Source organism: Pseudophryne corroboree, chromosome 1 (assembly GCF_028390025.1).
Source record: "Pseudophryne corroboree isolate aPseCor3 chromosome 1, aPseCor3.hap2, whole genome shotgun sequence".
In the NCBI taxonomy this organism is placed as follows: Eukaryota; Metazoa; Chordata; class Amphibia; order Anura; family Myobatrachidae; genus Pseudophryne; species Pseudophryne corroboree.
The window spans coordinates 348489359-348512921 of record NC_086444.1 but is presented as its reverse complement, the minus strand read 5'-3'; the positions used below and the strand labels follow the sequence as shown (position 1 = coordinate 348512921).

Genomic DNA, 23563 nt, shown 5'->3' with positions numbered 1-23563 from the left:
GGACCTCTTCTCGTTTCAGCATCTGCAAGGGGGCCGGCGGCGAGGCTCCGGTGACCATCCAGGCTGTACCTGTGATCGTCCCTCTGGAGCTAATGTCCAGTAGCCAAGAAGCCAATCCATCCTGCACGCAGGTGAGTTCACTTCTTCTCCCCTAAGTCCCTCGTTGCAGTGATCCTGTTGCCAGCAGGACTCACTGTAAAATAAAAAACCTAAGCTAAACTTTTCTAAGCAGCTCTTTAGGAGAGCCACCTAGATTGCACCCTTCTCGGCCGGGCACAAAAATCTAACTGAGGCTTGGAGGAGGGTCATAGGGGGAGGAGCCAGTGCACACCACCTGATCCTAAAGCTTTACTTTTTGTGCCCTGTCTCCTGCGGAGCCGCTATTCCCCATGGTCCTTTCAGGAACCCCAGCATCCACTAGGACGATAGAGAAATACATTTACCATTGGATCCACTAAGGCTTCTCCCCAAGTCAGGTATCAACTGTAGCATCCACTATGAGAGAGGAAGGGTGGAAATGAAAGGTTCAGGGGGTAGGAACCTCAGGGCCACACCTCCTCTAGATTTGGAGACTGTAGTACATAAGTGCCACCCACACAACAATTTTAAATTAAAATAACATTACATAATAAACTGAAAGCGACAGCCTGTGAATAACATTTTTTTTTTGCCCAGTGAAGAACAACGAGCAACCAAACATGTGAGACTACTGTGTTTATGAGCCCAAGTCTGCTACAGAGGGTTGAAAAATCTCATGATTTAGCGGTGCTTCATGCCTGGCTTTTGTGCTGGTAGCCTTCTGCCCAGAGGACCAAGACAGCCCAACCATTATAACAGGCATGTCCAAACTGCGGCCCTCCAGCTGTTTAGAAACTACACATCCCAGCATGCCCTGACACAGCTTTAGCAGTCTCTGACAGCAAAACTGTGTCAGGGCATGCTGGGATATGTAGCTTCACAACAGCTGGAGGGCCACAGTTTGGACATGCCTGCATTATAGGATATACTAAGGATAGTCCAAAGTACAGGGGAAAAAAAAAAAAAAAAAAATTGGACAAACAATACAGAATCATACACCAACCAACAAGGTGAAAAGTATTGTAGTAAACTAAAGAAAAATGCCACATGAGCTCATTTTGTAGTGGACTAGACTGTTGAAATACAAAGAAAAACTTGTTTAATTTACTATCTAAAATTTTATTACACCATATCATCAATTTCTTACAACTTCTCCCTACCTATACTAATGGTGCCCATACACTTATGAGATAATCGGTGCTATCCTTCGATTTTGACCACATCTGTGAGAGAAATCGAAGGATTGTATGCACATTTTAGTACCTTGAGACGCGATGCGCGGGCACGCCGGTCAAATATCGAGTCTCAAGATATGTGCTGCACTTAATATTTCTCGCATCGCATGTTGTTTTAAACCCACGAGACATATCGCACTGCGATGTGCACCCGCCGGGAGCGGCGAGAGGCCGCTCCCACTCGGCGGTGACGTGCCCATCACGTGATTACCATGCGATCTATCACATGGTAATCACTCTGGCAGTTCGGGTGCGATGAAATCGCACCTGAACTGCCATTGGATGCCCCGTCGCATCGCACAAGTGTATGAGCAGCATTACAGCAACAGGGACTGATAGATGGAGAGAGAGAAACAAAGAATAAGACAGCAGATAAGTCACCTAGACCATCTAGTCTGCCCCTTTGTTTTATACTTTAGATAACCCCAACCCTATTTGATCTTTGGCTCTTTGTGAGGATATTGATATGCCTATCCCATGCATATCTAAGTTGCTCTATTATCTCAGTATCTACCACCTCTAACGGGAAATATTATGGATAAGGAATAGCATATCACTAACATTCAGAGAATAAAAAGATTATAACAGACCATTGGCAGCTATGTGGTGACAGGTCCACTTGTGTTATATTTTTAAACACCACACAAGCTCCTCTTATAGTGCTTTAGGGCAGATTTATTAAGCTCGGTGACGTGATAAAGTGGAAGGTGATAAAGCACCAGCCAATCAGCTCCTATGTCACAGGCTGGGTTTGAAAAAGGACAGCTAGGAGTTAACTGGCTGGTGCTTTATCATCTTCCACTTTATCACTTCACCAGAATTAATAAATCTGCCCCTTGTTTCCCTTAGCATGAACACAAGTATTGCAGCTGTTTATTAAATACATAGAAGCGCCTTACATGAGCAGGGCTGTGTGCTCAGCCATAGGCTGGTGTGCAGTACATAGCGCTGCTACATATGCCAGGCAGGGCTATTGCTGACGCTCATACAGACAACAGGGAGGTTAGTGCAGCACTTCTCACCTAGCAGCACCCCCCAGCCGGGCCGTGAGGGGCAGGGAGGCGGCTCCAGGGAAGGCTGCTTCCAGAGTCTCCTCTCCGCCAGGCGGCACAGCCAGCCCACCACCGCCACCAGCACACAGGCCAGGAGGACCTGCAGCCCCACGCCAGAGTCCCATCCGGACAAGAACTCAGAGACGGACATATCCCGGCGATCCGAAGCAACACGCTGCGCTCCTACCCCCGGCACCACGATCCCTTTCCTTCCCGGCTAAGACCAAGCTCCCCCTGTTCGCCGCCAGCACCGCCTGTTGTAAGCGCCTCCCTATAGGTCTACTGCCCAAATAAGAGACAGCACACCGATAAGAGACTATCCCCAGCACACCCCGACGCCTCATGCAGCCTCAGTGTCTCCCTCCCCGCTGTCTAGTCTCCCGGCTCTCCCGCCTGTACTCTAGCCTCTGGCTCGGTCTCCCGGCTGTCCTGTCGGTTGGCCCGCTTTTACTTATGAGCATGAAATGTGTGCTGCACTGCCAGCATGACAAAACCAGCCTCAGCGTCTCATCACAGAACCGCCCTACCTCCTCCTCCGCCTTATGTAGGATCCACCCGAGACCACAGTGCAACACGCGTGCGACACTTCCGGTTCGGCCTGACAGGACCCCGCTGCCCGGCAACGGGGCTGCCCGCGGCGCGCCTGAGTCCGCTGTCAGTGAGTACGTAGAAGAAGGATTCTTTGCCGTACAACTGTATTCAGCCTCGGAGTGATAGTCGCACACATGACTTGCAACATAGCGACACTAAAAGTACCATCAGTTACCACCGTCCCCATAGGAACCAGCATTTAAAAATGATTGGTTGTTTTATTGTTGTTAACCGTTCCTAATAATGACTGATAATAGCCATGCACAGAAATGTGCAAAAGTAGCAAAAAGAACCTCCTATGCATTGAGAAAATTGCCCAATCCCGCAGACAATAGGCCCATTTTAGTAGATGTGGGTTTAACACACCCCAGTCTTGTTGAAGATGAAAGAATATGGCCTTCACTCTTGTTACAAAATCAGTTTCTAAACTTTTATATCTAGAATTAAAGTTACCCTTCAAATGGCACCAATGCAGAATCACTTGTCTTAGTAATGTTTATTTTCTCTGACGTCCTAAGTGGATGCTGGGGACTCCGTAAGGACCATGGGGGGAATAGCGGCTCCGCAGGAGACGGCACAAAAGTAAAAGCTTTAGGATCAGGTGGTGTGCACTGGCTCCTCCCCCTATGACCCTCCCCCAAGCCTCAGTTAGGTTTTTGTGCCCGGCCGAGAAGGGTGCAATCTAGGTGGCTCTCCTAAAGAGCTGCTTAGAGTAAAAGTTTTGTTAGGTTTTTTATTTTCAGTGAGTCCTGCTGGCAACAGGCTCACTGCAACGAGGGACTTAGGGGAGAAGAAGTGAACTCACCTGCGTGCAGGATGGATTGGCTTCTTAGGCTACTGGACACTAGCTCCAGAGGGACGATCACAGGTACAGCCTGGATGGGTCACCGGAGCCACGCCGCCGACCCCCTTGCAGATGCTGAAGAGAGAAGAGGTCCAGAAATCGGCGGCTGAAGACTTCCCAGTCTTCTTAAGGTAGCGCACAGCACGGCAGCTGTGCGCCATTGCTCTCAGCACACTTCACACCAACGGTCACTGAGGGTGCAGGGCGCTGGGGGGGGCGCCCTGGGCAGCAATGAAAGTACCTATGCTGGCTAAAAATACATCACATATAGCCTCTGGGGCTATATGGATGTATTTAACCCCTGCCAGGTTGTCAGAAAAACGGGAGAAGAAGCCCGCCGAAAATGGGGCGGGGCCTATTCTCCTCAGCACACAGCGCCATTTTCCTACACAGCTCCGCTGCTAGGAAGGATCCCAGGCTCTCCCCTGCACTGCACTACAGAAACAGGGTTAAAACAGAGAGGGGGGGCATTTTGTGTGGCGATATTATAATATATTAAGATGCTATAAGGGAAAACACTTATATAAGGTTGTCCCTGTATAATTATAGCGTTTTGGTGTGTGCTGGCAAACTCTCCCTCTGTCTCCCCAAAGGGCTAGTGGGGTCCTGTCCTCTATCAGAGCATTCCCTGTGTGTGTGCTGTGTGTCGGTACGTGTGTGTCGACATGTATGAGGACGATGTTGGTGAGGAGGCGGAGCAATTGCCTGTAATGGTGATGTCACTCTCTAGGGAGTCGACACCGGAATGGATGGCTTATTTAGGGAATTACGTAATAATGTCAACACGCTGCAAGGTCGGTTGACGACATGAGACGGCCGGCAAACCAATTAGTACCTGTCCAGGCGTCTCAAACACCGTCAGGGGCTTTAAAACGCCCATTACCTCAGTCGGTCGACACAGACACTGACTCCAGTGTCGACGGTGAAGAAACAAACGTATTTTCCATTAGGGCCACACGTTACATGTTAAGGGCAATGAAGGAGGTGTTACATATTTCTGATACTACAAGTACCACAAAAAAGGGTATTATGTGGAGTGTGAAAAAACTACCTGTAGTTTTTCCTGAATCAGATAAATTAAATGAAGTGTGTGATGATGCATGGGTTTCCCCCGATAGAAAATTATTGGCGTTATACCCTTTCCCGCCAGAAGTTAGGGCGCATTGGGAAACACCCCCTAGGGTGGATAAGGCGCTCACGCTTATCAAAACAAGTGGCGTTACCGTCTCCAGATACGGCCGCCCTCAAGGAGCCAGCTGATAGGAGGCTGGAAAATATCCTAAAAAGTATATACACACATACTGGTGTTATACTGCGACCAGCGATCGCCTCAGCCTGGATGTGCAGCGCTGGGGTGGCTTGGTCGGATTCCCTGACTGAAAATATTGATACCCTTGACAGGGACAGTATTTTATTGACTATAGAGCATTTAAAAGATGCATTTCTATATATGCGAGATGCACAGAGGGATATTTGCACTCTGGCATCAAGAGTAAGTGCGATGTCCATGTCTGCCAGAAGATGTTTATGGACACGACAGTGGTCAGGTGATGCAGATTCCAAACGGCACATGGAAGTATTGCCGTATAAAGAGAAGGAGTTATTTGGGGTCGGTCCATCGGACCTGGTGGCCACGGCAACAGCTGGAAAATCCACCTTTTTTACCCCAAGTCACATCTCAGCAGAAAAAGACACCGTCTTTTCAGCCTCAGTCCTTTCGTCCCCATAAGGGCAAGCGGGCAAAAGGCCAGTCATATCTGCCCAGGGGTAGAGGAAAGGGAAGAAGACTGCAGCAGGCAGCTCCTTCCCAGGAACAGAAGCCCTCCACCGCTTCTGCCAAGTCCTCAGCATGACGCTGGGGCCGTACAAGCGGACTCAGGTGCGGTGGGGGGTCGTCTCAAGAGTTTCACAGCAGGTGATAATCAAAGTACCCCTCCTACAACAAGGAAAGGGGTATTATTCCACACTATTTGTGGTACTGAAGCCAGACGGCTCGGTGAGACCTATTCTAAATCTGAAATCTTTGAACACTTACATACAAAGGTTCAAATCAAGATGGAGTCACTCAGAGCAGTGATAGCGAACCAGGAAGAAGGGGACTATATGGTGTCCCTGGACATCAAGGATGCTTACCTCCATGTCCCAATTTGCCCTTCTCACCAAGGGTACCTCAGGTTCGTGGTACAGAACTGTCACTATCAGTTTCAGACGCTGCCGTTTGGATTGTCCACGGCACCCCGGGTCTTTACCAAGGTAATGGCCGAAATGATGATCCTTCTTCAAAGAAAAGGCGTCTTAATTATCCCTTACTTGGACGATCTCCTGATAAGGGCAAGGTCCAGAGAACAGTTAGAGGTCGGAGTAGCACTATCTCAAGTAGTTCTACGACAGCACGGGTGGATTCTAAATATTCCAAAATCGCAGCTGATTCCGACAACACGTCTGCTGTTCCTAGGGATGATTCTGGACACAGTCCAGAAAAAGGTGTTTCTCCCGGAGGAGAAAGCCAGGGAGTTATCCGAGCTAGTTAGGAACCTCCTAAAACCAGGCCAAGTGTCAGTGCATCAATGCATCAATGCACAAGAGTCCTGGGAAAAATGGTGGCTTCTTACGAAGCGATTCCATTCGGCAGATTTCACGCAAGAATTTTTCAGTGGGATCTGCTGGACGAATGGTCCGGATCGCATCTTCAGATGCATCAGCGGATAATCCTGTCTCCAAGGACAAGGGTGTCTCTTCTGTGGTGGCTGCAGAGTGCTCATCTACTAGAGGGCAGCAGATTCGGCATTCAGGACTGGGTCCTGGTGACCACGGATGCCAGCCTGAGAGGCTGGGGAGCAGTCACACAGGGAAGAAATTTCCAAGGAGTGTGGTCAAGTCTGGAGACTTCTCTCCACATAAATATACTGGAGCGAAGGGCAATTTACAATGCTCTGAGTCTAGGAAGACCTCTGCTTCAAAGTCAACCGGTGCTGATCCAGTCGGACAACATCACGGCAGTCGCCCACGTAAACAGACAGGGCGGCACAAGAAGCAGGAGGGCAATGGCAGCAAGGATTCTTCGCTGGGCAAAAAATCATGTGATAACACTGTCAGCGGTGTTCATTCCGGGAGTGGACAACTGGGAAGCAGACTTCCTCAGCAGGCACGACCTCCACCCGGGAGAGTGGGGACTTCATCTGGAAGTCTTCCACATGATTGTGAACCGTTGGGAAAGACCAAAGGTGGACATGATGGCGTCCCGTCTGAACAAAAAACTGGACAGGTATTGCGCCAGGTCAAGAGACCCTCAGGCAATAGCAGGGACGCTCTGGTAACACCGTGGGTGTACCAGTCGGTGTATGTGTTCCCTCCTCTGCCTATCATTATAAGACGGAGAGGAGTAAGAACTATACTCGTGGCTCCGGATTGGCCAAGAAGGACTTGGTACCCGGAACTTCAAGAGATACTAAGAAGGGACTTGCTTCAGCAAGGATCATGTCTGTTCCAAGTCTTACCGCGGCTGCGTTTGACGGCATGGCGGTTGAACGCCGGATCCTAAGGGGAAAAAGGCATTCCGGAAGAGGTCATCCCTACCCTGGTCAGAGCCAGGAAGGAGGTGACCGCACAACATTATCACCACATTTGGCGAAAATATGTTGCATGGTGTGAGGCCAGGAAGGCCCCCACGGAGGAATTTCAACTCGGTCGATTCCTGCATTTCCTGCAAACAGGAGTGTCTATGGGCCTCAAATTGGGGTCCATTAAGGTTCAAATTTCGGCCCTGTCGATTTTCTTCCAGAAAGAATTGGCTTCAGTTCCTGAAGTCCAGAAGTTTGTCAAGGGAGTACTGCATATACAACCCCCTTTTGTGCCTCCAGTGGCACTGTGGGATCTCAACGTAGTTCTGGGATTCCTCAAATCACATTGGTTTAAACCGCTCAAATCTGTGGATTTGAAATATCTCACATGGAAAGTGACCATGCTGTTGGCCCTGGCCTCGGCCAGGCGAGTGTCAGAATTGGCGGCTTTGTCTCACAAAAGCCCATATCCGATTGTCCATCCGGACAGGGCAGAGCTGCGGACTCGTCCCCAGTTTCTCCCTAAGGTGGTGTCAGCGTTTCACCTGAACCAGCTTATTGTGGTACCTGCGGCTACTAGGGACTTGGGGGACTCCGGGTTGCTAGATGTTGTCAGGGCCCTGAAAATATATGTTTCCAGGACGGCTGGAGTCAGGAAAACTGACTTGCTGTTATCCTGTATGCACCCAACAAACTGGGTGCTCTTGCTTCTAAGCAGACGATTGCTAGTTGGATGTGTAGTACAATTCAGCTTGCACATTCTGTGGCAGGCCTGCCACAGCCAAAATATGTAAATGCCAGGAAGGTGGGCTCATCTTGGGCGGCTGCCCGAGGGGTCTCGGCTTTACAACTTTGCCGAGCTGCTACTTGGTCAGGGGCAAACACGTTTGCAAAATTCTACAAATTTGATACCCTGGCTGAGGAGGACCTGGAGTTCTCTCATTCGGTGCTGCAGAGTCATCCGCACTCTCCCGCCCGTTTGGGAGCTTTGGTATAATCCCCATGGTCCTTACGGAGTCCCCAGCATCCACTTAGGACGTCAGAGAAAATAAGAATTTACTTACCGATAATTCTATTTCTCGTAGTCCGTTGTGGATGCTGGGCGCCCATCCCAAGTGCGGATTGTCTGCAATACTTGTACATAGTTATTGTTACAAAAATCGGGTTATTATTGTTGTGAGCCATCTTTTCAGAGGCTCCGCTGTTATCATGCTGTTAACTGGGTTCAGATCACAGGTTGTACAGTGTGATTGGTGTGGCTGGTATGAGTCTTACCCGGGATTCAAAATCCTTCCTTATTGTGTACGCTCGTCCGGGCACAGTATCCTAACTGAGGCTTGGAGGAGGGTCATAGGGGGAGGAGCCAGTGCACACCACCTGATCCTAAAGCTTTTACTTTTGTGCCCTGTCTCCTGCGGAGCCGCTATTCCCCCCATGGTCCTTACGGAGTCCCCAGCATCCACTACGGACTACGAGAAATAGAATTATCGGTAAGTAAATTCTTATTATTTGGATACTATAAACAAAAACACTCAAGAGAAAAGGTGGGGTAATCATGATGCCTCGAAAAAGCAATTTACAGCGAAATGTACATCACTGTTTGCCTGTGGGAAATTTTCTATACCATTAATTACACTTTAGCAGACTGATAGCCAGCTATGAAGGAATACAGGCCTTTGTATACAGTCACAAAAGGGAAAGGAATTGATTCCATAGTAATCAAGGACTTTTCTAGTACCTGTCATGAGCTGAGTGCGGCGGCGGCCACGTTTACCCCTCCGTTGGTCTCTGCGAGCCCAGGGCAGTGTTCAGATGCTCTGCAGCTGGGTGTATTCAGCAGGGTCGCGGCGTCCATGTGAATGAGCTTCCCACTGGACCTGGTCTGTGGGTACCACCATGTTCCCCAGGGATTAGCTGACTAGGAAATCCACTCACAGTGTACCAATGGGTCACATGACTTGCTGAGGCAATAGGAAAGAAGCGTGTGGTTTAAAAGGAAACGCCTGGCGAAGCCTCGGCACCTGCACAAAATCACTCTCAACCTGTGTCCCGGGCAGGGGTGTATCTACCCATTGGCCAGTATGGCACTCGCCAGGGGCGCCAGCCGAGGAGGGGGCGCCGACCAGCAGTGACACCCTCAGCCAATGGGTGGACTCACTTAGTAGTGGCATTGCATGTGCTGGTGGTTCGCACAGCAGCCAGGAGTTGGTGCCGGTGTTTGGCACCGCAATGCCCCACAGTGAAGATACTCAAAATAAACTACTAGAATGGTTTTCTTAATATATCACTACATCACCACTACTAGGTAGTGCGCATAGATACCTTTTCACTGCCATTAATATTTCATTATACCCAATGGCCGTGGGTGGCATCGCCGGGTGATGCCCCTCCTTGGCCGCGCCTTGCACTGCTTATTTCTTCACATTGTGACAAGGATTACTGTGTGGGCATGATGTGTAAGGGGCACTAGTGTGTGACATAATGTGTATAAGGGGTTACTACTATGTAACGTAATTTGAATTGTGAGTAATATTGGGGGTCATTCAGAGTTGTTCGCTCGTTGCCGATTTTCGCAACGGAGCAATCAAGGCAAAAATGCGCATGGTACGCAGTGCGCATGCGCTAAATATTTTAGCACAAAACTTAGTAGCTTTACTCACGTCCGAACGAAGAATTTTCATCGTTGAAGTGATCGGAGTGTGATTGACAGGAAGTGGGTGTTTCTGGGCGGAAACTGGCCGTTTTCTGGGAGTGTGCGTAAAAACGCAGGCGTGTCAGGGAAAAACTCGGGAGTGTCTGCAGAAACGGGGGAGTGGCTGGCCGAACGCTTGGCGTGTGTGTGACGTCAAACCAGGAACGAAACGGCCTGAGCTGATCGCAATCTGTGAGTAGGTCTGGAGCTACTCAGAAACTGCTAAGAAATTTCTAATCGCAATTCTGCGAATCTTTCGTTCGCTATTCTGCTAAGCTAAGATACACTCCCATAGCGTGTGCAATGCTGCTAATATCTGCTAGCGAGCGAACAACTCGGAATCACCCCCATTGTGCGGTCATGTCCCTTTTCGACATCATGCCCCTTTTTTGCATATACGCCTTCCCTATTTCGAATATGGGGGGGTGCACCAGTCCCTTACTTTGCCAGGGGCGCCAGGGACCCTAGATACACCTCTGGTCCCGGGTTCCAGCCTGCATCTACAGAATCCCTGCTATATCTTAGAGCTGCTAGATAGCCAGCCCGACCCAGCAATAACCGGTAGCCAGCCCGGCCCAGCAATAACTGGCACATAGTTATAGTAATCTAGGAACTGAACCGACTCAAGTCTTCTAGCGGCCCACCCTTTTTTTGACAAACCGGGTAGACCTTCTGTCGCCTCTACAGATTTGTTACTGATCTGACCAGGCTCACGTACAGTTGGTCAATATATAATTCAGTTTCAAACCATAGCGTCTGAATTGCAATGGAATAACAATGCCCTTAGAGCAGCTTCTTGGAATGGCTTGTCGGATAAATTGAAAGATGAACTGGTGACAAGAGATCTTCCAAGTCAACTGGAAGAGCTAATTTCGCTCTGCGTAAAAGTGGATCTTCTCATGCATGAGCGAGGTAGTGAAAAGAGCTGGGGAGATTGGAGAAAGTTTCGTCCCTCACCTCGGTTATGTCCGAGCCTACCTATCCAAGACGACCCAATGCAGGTTAACCATTCTCATTTGTCTCCTGAGGAACTTTACGACATCGTGAGGGAAAGCTCTGTCTCTACTGTGGAGCCGCAAATCACTTTGTGAAGGCTTGCAAGCTACATCCGGGAAAATCTTCAAAAAGGGTTCATTCCACCTTCCCCTGCTGGAGCAGGATTTTTTTTTTTTTGTAAAAAAGGATAGCGGGTTGCACCCCTGCATAGATTATCGCGGCTTGAATAATATCACCATCAAAAATGGATATCCGTTACCTCTCATCACTGAGCTTTTCGATTGAGTTTCGGGAGGCAACGATATTTACCAAGCTTGATTTGAGAGGTGCCTATAATCTCATCAGGATAAGACGTGGGGACGAGTGGAAGACAGCCTTGGACACCAAAGATGGGCATTATGAACATCTGGTAATGCCGTTTGGTTTAGGTAATGCACCAGCCGTGTTTCAAGGATTCGTAAATTATATCTCTCGGGATATGCTCTTTAAATGTGTTGTATACTTGAACAATATTCTTATATTTTTTCAGTCTTTCTTCACATCGACAGTAAGTTAAAGAAGTACTACGGCGTCTACATGAAAATCATCTCTACGGTAAGGTCCCTAGGTGTACGTTCGAAGTTCACACTGTCCAGTTTCTTGGTTATGTTAACTCCAATACGGAACTACGCATGGATCCGGAGAAATTAAAGGCAACACAAGGGTGGGCACAGCCAGTAACATTGAAGGCAGGCCAGAGATTTCTGGGCTTTGCCAACTATTCAGAAGAAGAAATTCATGAAAGGATACTCCACACTCGTCGTGCCTATCACAGCCTCAACAAAAAAAAACGGTGCTAATCCAGCTCACTGGTCTACGGAAGCTGTTTCAGCATTTCACCAATTGAAACAGGCCTTCGTGACTGCCTCAGTTCTCAGTCAACCAAATTTAAAGAACCTTTTATACTGGAATTAGACACGTCTTCAGTAGGGGTCGGTGCCATTCTTTCACAGAATTCCTCAGACTGGAAACTTCATCCCTGTGGATTCTTTTCCCGAAAATTCACAGCTTCCGAGAAAAACGACACCATTGGTGACCAAGAACTCTTATCTATCAAGTTAGCTCTGGATGACGGTATCTCTCAGAAGGGGCTAAGCATCCCGTAACGGTATAAACAGATCACAAAAATCTACTGTATATCAGATCCACCCAGTGTCTCAATCCACAACAGGCCCGGAGAGCTCTCTTCTTTTCTCGATTTTCATTCACTATTAGGTATCATCAGGGATCTCTGAATGGCAAAGCAGATGCTTTCTCTAGGTCTGTATCAGCAGCTAATGCAGAAATACCACCAGAAAAACTCCATATAATTGACCCAATATCGTTCGCTTCTGCTCAAATATACCTGACTCCTTGTGGGAGATCTTCAGTTCTTATAACACATCGTCCTAAACTTCTTCAGTGGGCACATACTTCCAAGTTCGTCGGTCATCCAAGTATACAAAAGATGTACAAATTTCTACAGAAAAGTTATTAGTGGCCCCCTATGATGAAAGACATACAAGATTTTGTTAACTCTTGCACTTGGTGTACTCAACACAAGGTTCCTCGACTCCCTCCTTCCGGATTGCTCCCTTCTCTGTCTATTCCGAGTCGTCCTTGGACTCACATCTCTATGGATTTTATCATATATTTAACCGTCTCTAAAGGTAGCAATACCATTTGGGTAATCAAGGACCATTTTTCTAAAATGGCGCACTTCACACCACTCACAGGATTACCTTCAGCACCCAAGCTAGCTCAAATATTTATCCTTGATTATTTCCAGTTTGCATGGTCTACCCCATGAAATATCAGATTGTGGAGTTCAGTTCAAAGCCAAGTTTTGGAAATCTCTTTGGTTAGCAAAAGCGAATAAAACTCAAAATTCTTCGCTTACCATCCACAAACTAATGGACAGACAAAGAGTTAACCAAGACATGAAAACATTTCTTTGATTATACCTTTCTCCTTCGCAAGACAACTGGTTGGAGCTACTGCCTTAGGCTGAATTTGCCCATAACTATCAATATCACACATCCACAAGTGAGAGCCCAGTCTTCAATTATGGGTATCATACCTGTATTTCAGAATTTCAGTGTTCACAGGTGAAGGATGTACCAGCTGCATCTTCTGCTCTGCAACATTTTGCTCATAGTTGGAGAAGAGTTCACCTGAATTTGAAGAAGGTTTCTGACAAATATAATTTTTTGCAGATAGAAATCATTGAGAGGTTCCTAGCCTGAAGCCAGGTGATCAAGTTTGGCTACACACTCACAATCTCAGACTGAAAGTTCCCACTATTAAGTTTGCGCCAAGATTCATCGGACCCTTTCCAGTTTCCCAAGTTCTAAGTCCAGTGGTTTATAAACTCACTTTTCCTCGGCATTTTCGAATTCCCAACTCATTTCATATTTCACTGTTTCGTCCCCTCAACCTAAATTGTTTTAATTCTGTTCCACCTAAGAGCACTCCTGTTCAAACCGAAGCAGGGGTTGAGCTTGAAGTGGAGAAAACTTTGAACTCGATCCGATCATAAAAAGTTCCAGTATTTAATTCAGTGGAAAGGATACGGTCCTGAGGAAAGAACTTGGGAAAACGCTTCTGATGTCTTTGCTCCACGTCTAATTTGAAATGTCATTCTCAGTATCCAATGAACACGAGGGATTTGTTGTGTTTCACACAGGACGTATGATAAAGTTTAAAGGGGGTTATGTTAGATACGACCCTCTGTTAACCAACAATAAGGTATATATGAAATCCTTAGGATGGATATACAAAATCAAATTCAAGTTGGTGGTGCTCCCAAAGTTAGTGGTATAAGGTTAGTTGGCAAAGAGAGGAGAAGAAAGACTGTGTTGGGGCACGTTTGATATGATAGAATTAAAACTTAAGTTTTAACGTATTCTGTCAAGTAAATTATTATTAAATACACATACAAAACACAAAATTAAAACTTGTCACTTCCACATCCAGTGAGAAAATTCTTCATTATATTTGAAATCTCATAGATGTTAGTGTACCTGAGGTGAAAAATATTGGGTTGGGATAACAGTTGGTATCCAGAAAATGAGACCAGAAGTTGAATTATATAATTGGGGACTATGATAAGTTCAAATTAAAGATGCTTCTTGTTCGCTGGGATATCAATAGGTATCCAGTAAGTGAGAACAGAAGCTGAATTTTATAATAAAGGACTGTAATATGTCCAAGTATCAAGTGCTTTTTGTTTGCACCATTGTGGTATTGATTCGTCTGTTGCGTGCTTATTGGCTCTATAGGAAAAAACAAAAGTAGAAAAACAGTGGTAAAGGTCAAAGGTTGCTCCAATGCTTCTGCTGTTTTTATTAGGTAGGGGGTTGTAATTACTGCACCTGATATTACCTAGTGGTCTTCCATCTAGGTACTAACCAGGCTCCTCACTGCTTAGCTTCCAAGATCAGACGAGATCGGGCGTGACCAATGATCTATGGCAGTAAATATACGCAGCTTAGAACAAATGAGACAGCATGGTTATTAACATGTACCTAGAGTTAGAGTACTTCTGTCTAATTTCTTGGCTCAGATTCTCTGTTACCTTAGCATTGCAGAGAGTAATTTACTGGCATTTGGATGAGAGAGTACTCCCAAATGCCAGTAAATCCTCCCTTTGCAAATCCAAAATACCCTTCCATACAGTAGCTCAAATGAGCAAAACCCTGTTGAGGCTTGGGGATCCTCAGGGAACAAGAGGTAAGAAAGAAGGGTGTCCCAATCTTTCCTTTCCTGTTCCACTACCCTTCTGTTTATATACTTTATAGTCTGATTAAACCTCAGTTTGTGGATGGTAAATGGAAGTGCAGAGGGTTTTCACCCCTAGCAGATGAAACATATCTCGCATTAGCCTGGGCATGAATGGTGTACCCTGGTGGGTAAGAATTTCCTTAGGCGTTCCAAGATGAGTGCATACGGCAGCTTAGGAGCTATCACCGGCATGGTCCACACTTTCTGGCCCCTTAGGGTGACGGGCAGGAGGGTCCTCTCGTATTTCTCAGATATCCCATAAATACACAGGGCCTTTACTTTTGGCAACTGAAGTGCTGGCTCTGCTGGGATCAGTGAACCCACATCCAAAAGTAAGTTCACTATCACTGTCCACCAAGGTCAGAACCACATTCTGGTTAACGAGGACTGTTAACTGAAACAACCCATTGCCCTTCTGGGATACACTCACTGTACAGTAGCTTGGGTACATTAGCCTGCCACCTGGGCTAGGGAGCAGCCCATAGATTCTTGCAGTGTCAGGCACTCCATCCGTATGTGTCCAGGCTCTCCATATTTAAAACACATTAAAGTTAGGCAACTTCAGGTTCACCTCATTATCCACAGGAATTTTTCACTGTTGGCCCAGGCGGTTCTCAGGGAACCCCGGTTTTTGTCTTTGAACTGGTTTTAGCACAAAACCAAGAGGCTTGGCCACTTGCTGCAATACCCCAAATATCTCCACCAGCATGGCAAGTTTCTTGGGGGTTTGAGGGTCTGCTTGCATCACCCTCTTCTGCAGACCCCAGTCCAAAGTCTGGACGCAGTGGTAAATTGCCAGCACCTCCATGATCCGATGAGGCAAGTTTTCCTCCAGTTTCAACCACTTCTTCAGTACTTTGATCAAGGCGACCAACTGAGCTATGACCACAGTTTCTTTGGAGAAACGACAATCATGGAAGCACTAAGCTCGGCCTGGCCATGCAGACACGAGACAGTATAATCGGTCTTTAATGTCAAGTATACTGATGCCTCCCTCACATCGAGGTCCATATAAACCTGCTGGCCTCACCGGACAAGTATGGCGCCAGCTTCTCCATTGGGAGTCTTGTTGATGAAACAAATTTTAGGCCCTTCCCTAGCTACCTAATAACCTGGAAGCAATACTGGCTCCACATTTACTTACAGATAATGTAAACAATCCAAATAAATCCACATTATGAAGTTATAAATAAAATCCAAACATGTATTTTTTACATATTAACAATGTAATGTGTAAAGAAATGGATAGGGGAGTTTACTAAAGCTCCTAAAACAGACAAGTGGTGATGTTGCCCATAGCAACCAAATCAGAATCTGTCCTTCAGTTTTTAGAATGCAATAGAGAATTGCTAGTTAGAATCTGGTTGGTTGCTATGGGCAACACCACTTGTCTGTTTTAGAAGCTTTAGCAAGTCTTCCCCTAAATTTGATATTTAAGACTAGAATGCAAAAAAGAGCTTCTCTTTCTGAAAGTGTTATCACCTGTAATTCTACCTTTATATATTGTTGCAGGACAGGTCTAACTCAGTACCTGCAGAGGTTGTGATAACTTCTTTTCATTTACTGATTTAATGAAACATGCACTTTGGCAAATTATGTCTCAAGTCTTGCATAACGCTGTGCGCGTATCCACTATATATTTATGTACTTACAGACAAACATATTTACATAGTGAGCTTCCCCTCTAATTTTTATATTGGTCTATTTATCTTAATTATATGGCTGTCTATATGGGCCAGCAACATCCCGTTATAAGCCAAGATCTTACTATACAGTTACAGTAAACTTTTGAAATGACTGAACTGTTGAAACGAGTGACATAAGGAATTGGGGCAGATGTATTTAGCATGGAGAAGTGATAAAGCAGTGATAAGTGCACCAGCCAAATATGCTCTAATGTGGAAATTGACAGCTGGGAGCTGACTGGCTAGTGCATAATCACCTTGCACTTATCACTGCTTTATCACTTCTCCAGGCTTAATACATCTGCCCCATTTTTCCTTGTTGCCAGACCTCATACTTTTATGTCATAACAATCTTTCTCTAACGTCCTAGTGGATGCTGGGGACTCCGAAAGGACCATGGGGAATAGACGGGCTCCGCAGGAGACATGGGCACCTTAAGAAAGAAGGGCTCCTCCCTCCATGTCCCTCCTCCAGACCCCAGTTTGAATCTGTGCCCGGACGAGCTGGGTGCTGTTCAGTGAGCTCTCCTGAGCTTGCTGTAAGAAAGTATTTTGTTAGGTTTTTTATTTTCAGGGAGCTCTGCTGGCAACAGACTCCCTGCATCGTGGGACTGAGGGGAGGGAAGCAGCCCTACTCTCTGAAGATAGGTCCTGCTTCTTAGGCTACTGGACACCATTAGCTCCAGAGGGATCGTACACAGGATCTCACCCTCGTCGTCCGATCCCAGAGCCGCGCCGCCGCCCCCCTCGCAGAGCCAGAAGCCGGGTGAGCATAAGAAGCAAGAAGACTTCGAAATCGGCGGCAGAAGACTCCCGTCTTCACTGAGGTAGCGCACAGCACTGCAGCTGTGCGCCATTGCTCCCACACTCACCTCACATACTCCGGTCACTGTAAGGGTGCAGGGGGGGGGGGCACCCTGGGCAGCAATTGGGACCTCTTTGGCAAAAGTTAGCATATATACAGTTGGGCACTGTATATATGTATGAGCCCCCGCCAAGTAAATGTATATTTAAGCGGGACAGAAGCCCACCGTCGAGGGGGCGGGGCTTCTTCCTCAGCACTCACCAGCGCCATGTTTTTTCTCCACAGCACCGCTGAGAGGAAGCTCCCCAGCCTCTCCCCTGCAGAGAAGAGGGTAAAAAGAGAGGGGGGGGGGGCACATAATTAGGCGCAAAAATCAATATAAACAGCAGCTACTGGGTTAACATTAAGTTACTGTGTTATTCCTGGGTTAATAGCGCTGGGGTGTGTGCCTTATGGGGGAATGGTCTTCAGATGAGCATTCCCTGAGTGTGTGGTGTGTCGGTACGTGTGTGTCGACATGTCTGAGGTAAAAGGCTCCCCTAAGGAGGAGATGGAGCAAATGTGTGTGTGAGGGTGTCTCCGTCGACAACGCCGACACCTGTTTGGATATGTGTAATTAAGTGCTAAGGTGAATTTATTGCACAAAAGATTAGAAAACAGACAGGGAATCTACCCATGTCTGTCCCTATGTCGCAGAGACCTTCAGAGTCTCTCAATGATCACTATCCAAAATAATAGACACTGATATCGACACGGAGTCTGACTCCAGTGTCGACTACGATAATGCAAAGTCACAGCCAAAATGGCAGAAAAGTATTCAATATATGATTATTGTAATAAAAGATGATTTGCATATCACTGATGACTCATCTGTCCCTGACACAAGGGTACACATGTTTAAGGGGAAGAAAGCTGAGGTAAATTTTCCTCCTCCCAGGATGAAAAAGAGCAGGAATCTCCAGGCAACAGACTGCAGTTTCCCACAAAGAATTCTCAGAGTATCCTTTCCCTACTAGGGCCAGGATACGATGGGAATCTTCCCCTAGGGTGTCACGTTGGCCCAAAAGGTAGCCCTGACTTAACAGCTATCCTCAGGGATCCTGCAGATAACGTGCACATTCTGGTACACTACTCAGACCGGCGATTGTGTCGGCAGGGGTTTATAGCGCTGTAGCAGCGTGCACAGGTACCTTATCAACAGAAATTGAGACCCTAGTATGTGTGTATATATATATATATATATATATATATATATATATATATATATTAAAGATGCTGTCTTAAGAGACATGCCCAAAGAGACATTAGTCTACTGGGTTCTAGAGTCAATGCTATGTCGATTTCTGCTTGACGTGTCCTGTAGAATATGCAATGGACAGGTGATGCCGACTTAAGAGGCATATGGAAGGCTGAGGATTGTGTGGAATAGGGATCTCGGACCTGGTCTCCACAGCTATGGCTGGTAATTCTGATATTTTGCCTTATATTCCTGCACAGCCTAGGAAAGCACGACATTATCAAATGCAGCCTTTCGAACACAAAGAAACAAGAAAGTCCGAGGTGCGTCCTTTCTTGCCAGAGGCAGGGGCAGAGAAAAGAAGCTGCACAACACAGCTAGTTCCCAGGAACAGAAGTCCTCCCCGGCCTCTACAAAATCCACCCCATGTCGCTGGGGCTCGGTGGGGGCACGTCTTCGTAAGTTCAGCCACAAGTGGGTTCACTCCATGTTGGATCCCTGGGCAATAGATATTGTGTCTCAGGGATACATGCTGGACTTTGAGGAGATGCCCCCTCACCGACGGCCCTGCCGGCTTCTCCCCACGAGAGGGAAATAGTGTTAACTGCAATTCACAAATTGTATCTTCAACAGGTGGTGGTCAAGGTTCCCCCCCTTCAACAAGGAGAGGGTTATTATTCGACCATGTTGTAGTCCCGAAACCGGACGGTTCGGTCAGACCCATATTGAATTTAAAATCCCTGAACATATACCTGAAAAGGTTCAAGTTCAAGATGGAATCGCTAAGAGCGGTCATCGCAAGCCTGAAAGGGGGAGATTTTATGGTGTCTCTGGACATAAAGGAGACATACCTTCATGTACCCATTTATCCACCTCATCAGGCGTACCTCAGATTTGCGGTACAGGATTGTCATTACCAATCTCAGACGTTGCCGTTTGGTCTCTCCACGGCCCCGAGAATATTCACCAAGGTAATGGCGGAAATGATGGTGCTCCTGCGGAAGCAAGGTGTCACAATTATCCCGTACTTGGACGATCTCCTCATAAAAGCGAGATCAAGAGAGCAGTTGCTGAACAGCGTATCACTTTCTCTGGAAGTGTAACGGCAACACGGCAAAGTCGCAGTTGGTTCCTACGGCTCATCTGCCTTTCCTAGGCATGATCCTAGACACAGACCAGAAAAGGGTTTATCTCCCGATAGAGAGAGCTCAGGAGCTCATGACACTGGTCAGGAATCTATTAAAACCAAAACAGGTGTCAGTGCATCACTGCACTCAAGTCCTGGGAAGGATGGTGGCATCAAACGAGGCCATTCCCTTCGGCAGGTTCCACGTGAGGACTTTTCAATGGGATCTACTGGACAAATGGTCCGGATCACATCTTCAGATGCATCGGTTAATCACCCTATCCCCCAGGGCCAGGGTGTCTCTCCTGTGGTGGCTACAGAGTGCACACCTTCTGGAGGGCCGCAGATTCAGCATTCAGGACTGGGTCCTGGTGACCACGGATGCAAGCCTCCGAGGGTGGGGGGCAGTCACACAGGGAAGAAATTTCCAAGGTCTGTGGTCAAGTCAGGAGACTTGCCTTCACATCAACATCCTGGAAATAAGGGCCATATACAACGCCCTACGTCAAGCGGAGTCCCTGCTTCGCGACCAACCGGTTCTGATTCAGTCAGACAACATCACAGCAGTGGCTCATGTAAACCGCCAAGGCGGCACAAGGAGCAGGGGGGCGATGGTAGAAACCACCAGAATTCTTCGCTGGGCGGAGAATCACTTAAGGGAGTGGACAACTGGGAAGCAGACTTCCTCAGCACACGACCTCCACCCGGGAGAGTGGGGACTTCATCAAGAAGTCTTCACGCAGTTTGCAAGTCGGTGGGAACTGCCACAGGTAGACATGATGGCATCCCGCCTCAACAAAAAGCTACAGAAGTATTGCGCCAGGTCAACAGACCCTCAGGCGATAGCTGTGGACGCACTGGTGACGCCGTGGGTGTTCCAGTCGGTCTATGTATTTCCTCCTCTCCCTCTCATACCCAAGGTGCTGAGAATCATAAGGAAAAGAGGAGTGAGAACAATACTCATTGTTCCGGATTGGCCAAGAAGGACTTGGTATCCAGATCTGCAAGAAATGCTCACAGAGGACCTGTGGCCTCTGCCTGTAAGACAGGACCTGTTGCAACAGGGGCCCTGTCTGTTCCAAGACTTACCGCGGCTGCGTTTGACGGCATGGCGGTTGAACGCCGAATCATAGCAGAAAAAGGCATTCCGGATGAGGTCATTCCTATGCTGATAAAGGCTAGGAAGGACGTGACGGCTCAACATTATCACTGTATATGGCGAAAATATGTAGCTTGGTGTGAGGCCAGGAATGCCCCTACGGAGGAATTCCAGCTGGGCCGTTTCCTTCACTTCCTACAGTCGGGAGTGACTTTGGGCCTAAAATTGGGTTCCATTAAGGTCCAGATTTCGGCCCTATCCATTTTCTTTCAAAAAGAACTGGCTTCTCTGCCTGAAGTTTGTAAAGGGAGTGCTGCATATTCAGCCCCCTTTTGTGCCTCCAGTGGCACCTTGGGATCTTAACGTGGTGTTGAGTTTCCTGAAATCACACTGGTGTGAACCACTCAAAACGGTGGAATTAAAATATCTCACGTGGAAGGGGTCATGCTACTAGCCTTGGCTTTGGCTAGGCGTGTGTCAGAATTGGCGGCTTTGTCACATAAAAGCCCCTATCTGGTTTTCCATGCGGATAGAGCAGAATTGCGGGACCCGGCCACAATTTCTGCTGAAAGTTTTATCATCCTTTCATATAAACCAACCTATTGTGGTGCCGGTGGCTACTACTGACTTGGAGGATTCCGAGTTACTTGATGTGGTCAGGGCTTTGAAGGTTTATGTATCCAGAACGGCTAGGGAGAGTGGGGACTTCATCAGGAAAACAGAGTCTTTGTTTGTCCTGTATGCTTCCAACAAGCTTGGTGCTCCTGCTTCAAAGCAGACTATTGCTCGCTGGATCTGTAATACGATTCAGCAGGCTCATTCTGCGGCTGGATTGCCGCTGCCAAAATCAGTTAAGGCCCATTCCACTAGGAAGGTGGGCTCTTCTTGGGCGGCTGCCCGAGGGGTCTCGGCATTACAGCTTTGCCGAGCGGCTACTTGGTCAGGTTCAAACACTTTTGCAAAGTTCTACAAGTTTGATACCCTGGCTGAGGAGGACCTTGTGTTTGCTCATTCGGTGCTGCAGAGTCATCCGCACTCTCCCGCCCGTTTGGGAGCTTTGGTATAATCCCCATGGATGCTCTGTTGTTGTTCATACTGTTAACTGGGTAAAGTTATCACAAGTTATACGGTGTGATCGGTGTGGCTGGTATGAGCCTTGCCCTGGATTCCCAAAATCCTTTCCTTGTACTGTCAGCTCTTCCGGGCACAGTTTCTCTAACTGGGGTCTGGAGGAGGGACATGGAGGGAGGAGCCAGAGCACACCAGAATCTAAATTCTTTCTTAAGGTGCCCATGTCTCCTGCGGAGCACGTCTATTCCCCATGGTCCTTACGGAGTCCCCAGCATCCACTACGGACTACGAGAAATAGATTTACCGGTAAGTAAAATCTTATTTTTCATATATAATTTATGCTCTAGTTAGCTTATAACTACCAAGTAAGTGGAATTCTGTAAAGCAGGGTACACATCAGGCGATAGGTCGTCCAATAGATATACATATCGTCTAGTGTGTATGACAATAGCGCACTCCCGCAAGTAATTTGCTGGCTCGTCTGATGGGATAATCTTGCCAAGGACCAGGCGCAGGATAATGAGGCCATGAACGATATACTGTATCGTTCAGTGTGTGCGGCCCTGCCCATATATCGGTCATGCTTCGGCTGGGTACACACACCATTTACTGTGTTCACAGCTTAAGAGTCATCAGACATTTTACTTTTGCAGTCTTTCAGACAGAAAATTATCTTCTTTGGTCAATAGTTCAGCGTAACCCAGCGCTACTGTATGAGGTATATACAAACAATACTGCAACATTTTAACAAAAATAGTTTATTGCACAAAAAAAACAACTTTGAAATAAGTATATATCATATCCACATGCTTTACACTGCATTATAGTATGTACAGTTTTAACAATTTAAAAGTCGTAACTTTATATTATGTAGAGATATATACCACATTTTATAATAAAATTTGCTTAAGATAACATTTCTTTTTTCTATAAATAAAATCACATTAAACATTGCTAATGACAAAAATCCATATCCTTACAATAAATACTCAAGCAAATCACCCAAATTAACAAATATATTCCACATACTTTCATATTAGCACAAACCATAAAACTGTCCAGATTCTACCACTGCTTACAAAAATCTTCTGTAAAATAGTAAATGTCTATACATTTGAGAGAAACAGTCTCTTGGCAGATTTCACTTCCAGGGAAGTATAAACTTGTGAGTGTTATCTCAGTATCTCCAAATGAAGAAAGGGAGGGCACTTTCTAACTTCACAAACATATTTCTCAGTCAAACAAATGCGCTCTTCTGAGGGCTAGTTCACACACATGTGCTAGGAAAATAGGTAATACATGTGAAGGAAAAAAACAAAACCGTTATTTATGTTTAATGGGTTTTCACGCTTTGGACATTTACCAATACAATCTATTGTACTGGTAAGCACAAGTGAACAAACAGTTCACCACTCACATTCTAGAATACAATAGTGTAAATAAGCCGATAAGAATCCATTCATTTTTCTGGTGCTAGCAGCTGAAAAGCATATTAATAGTGAATAGGTGTTAATGGGCCCTAAGGAGAAATGGGATGAGCGTTTAATTGCTCACTTATGTTTGTTTCAATTGGTGTTAATATCTGAAAAGTTCTAGAACAATTTTTTTTTTAAATAAATCACCAACCCACCTCTAAATTTGCAGGTTTGTGGATTAAATAACATTTGATTGAGGAATTACTCAGCAATTGCA

General features: G+C 46.7%; 1 protein-coding gene and 1 pseudogene across 2 annotated transcripts in view; both read right to left on the bottom strand.

The window, feature by feature from the left end:
* The window catches only part of ANKLE2 (ankyrin repeat and LEM domain containing 2), a 258310-nt gene extending 255308 nt beyond the window's left edge, over positions 1–3002 (bottom strand). The window contains exon 1 of one of the 2 annotated variants that reach the window (XM_063964705.1): positions 2893–3002. Coding sequence is in view for 1 of the 2 variants with exons in the window: in XM_063964704.1 (XP_063820774.1) it covers positions 2336–2516 (181 nt within the window). In the remaining variant the exon portion in view is untranslated. The other variant, XM_063964704.1, reaches the window with a different exon arrangement.
* Positions 3003–14428: 11426 nt separating this feature from the next.
* Positions 14429–14547, bottom strand: LOC134952006 (5S ribosomal RNA; annotated as a pseudogene).
* Between the last annotated feature and the right edge of the window lie 9016 nt (positions 14548–23563).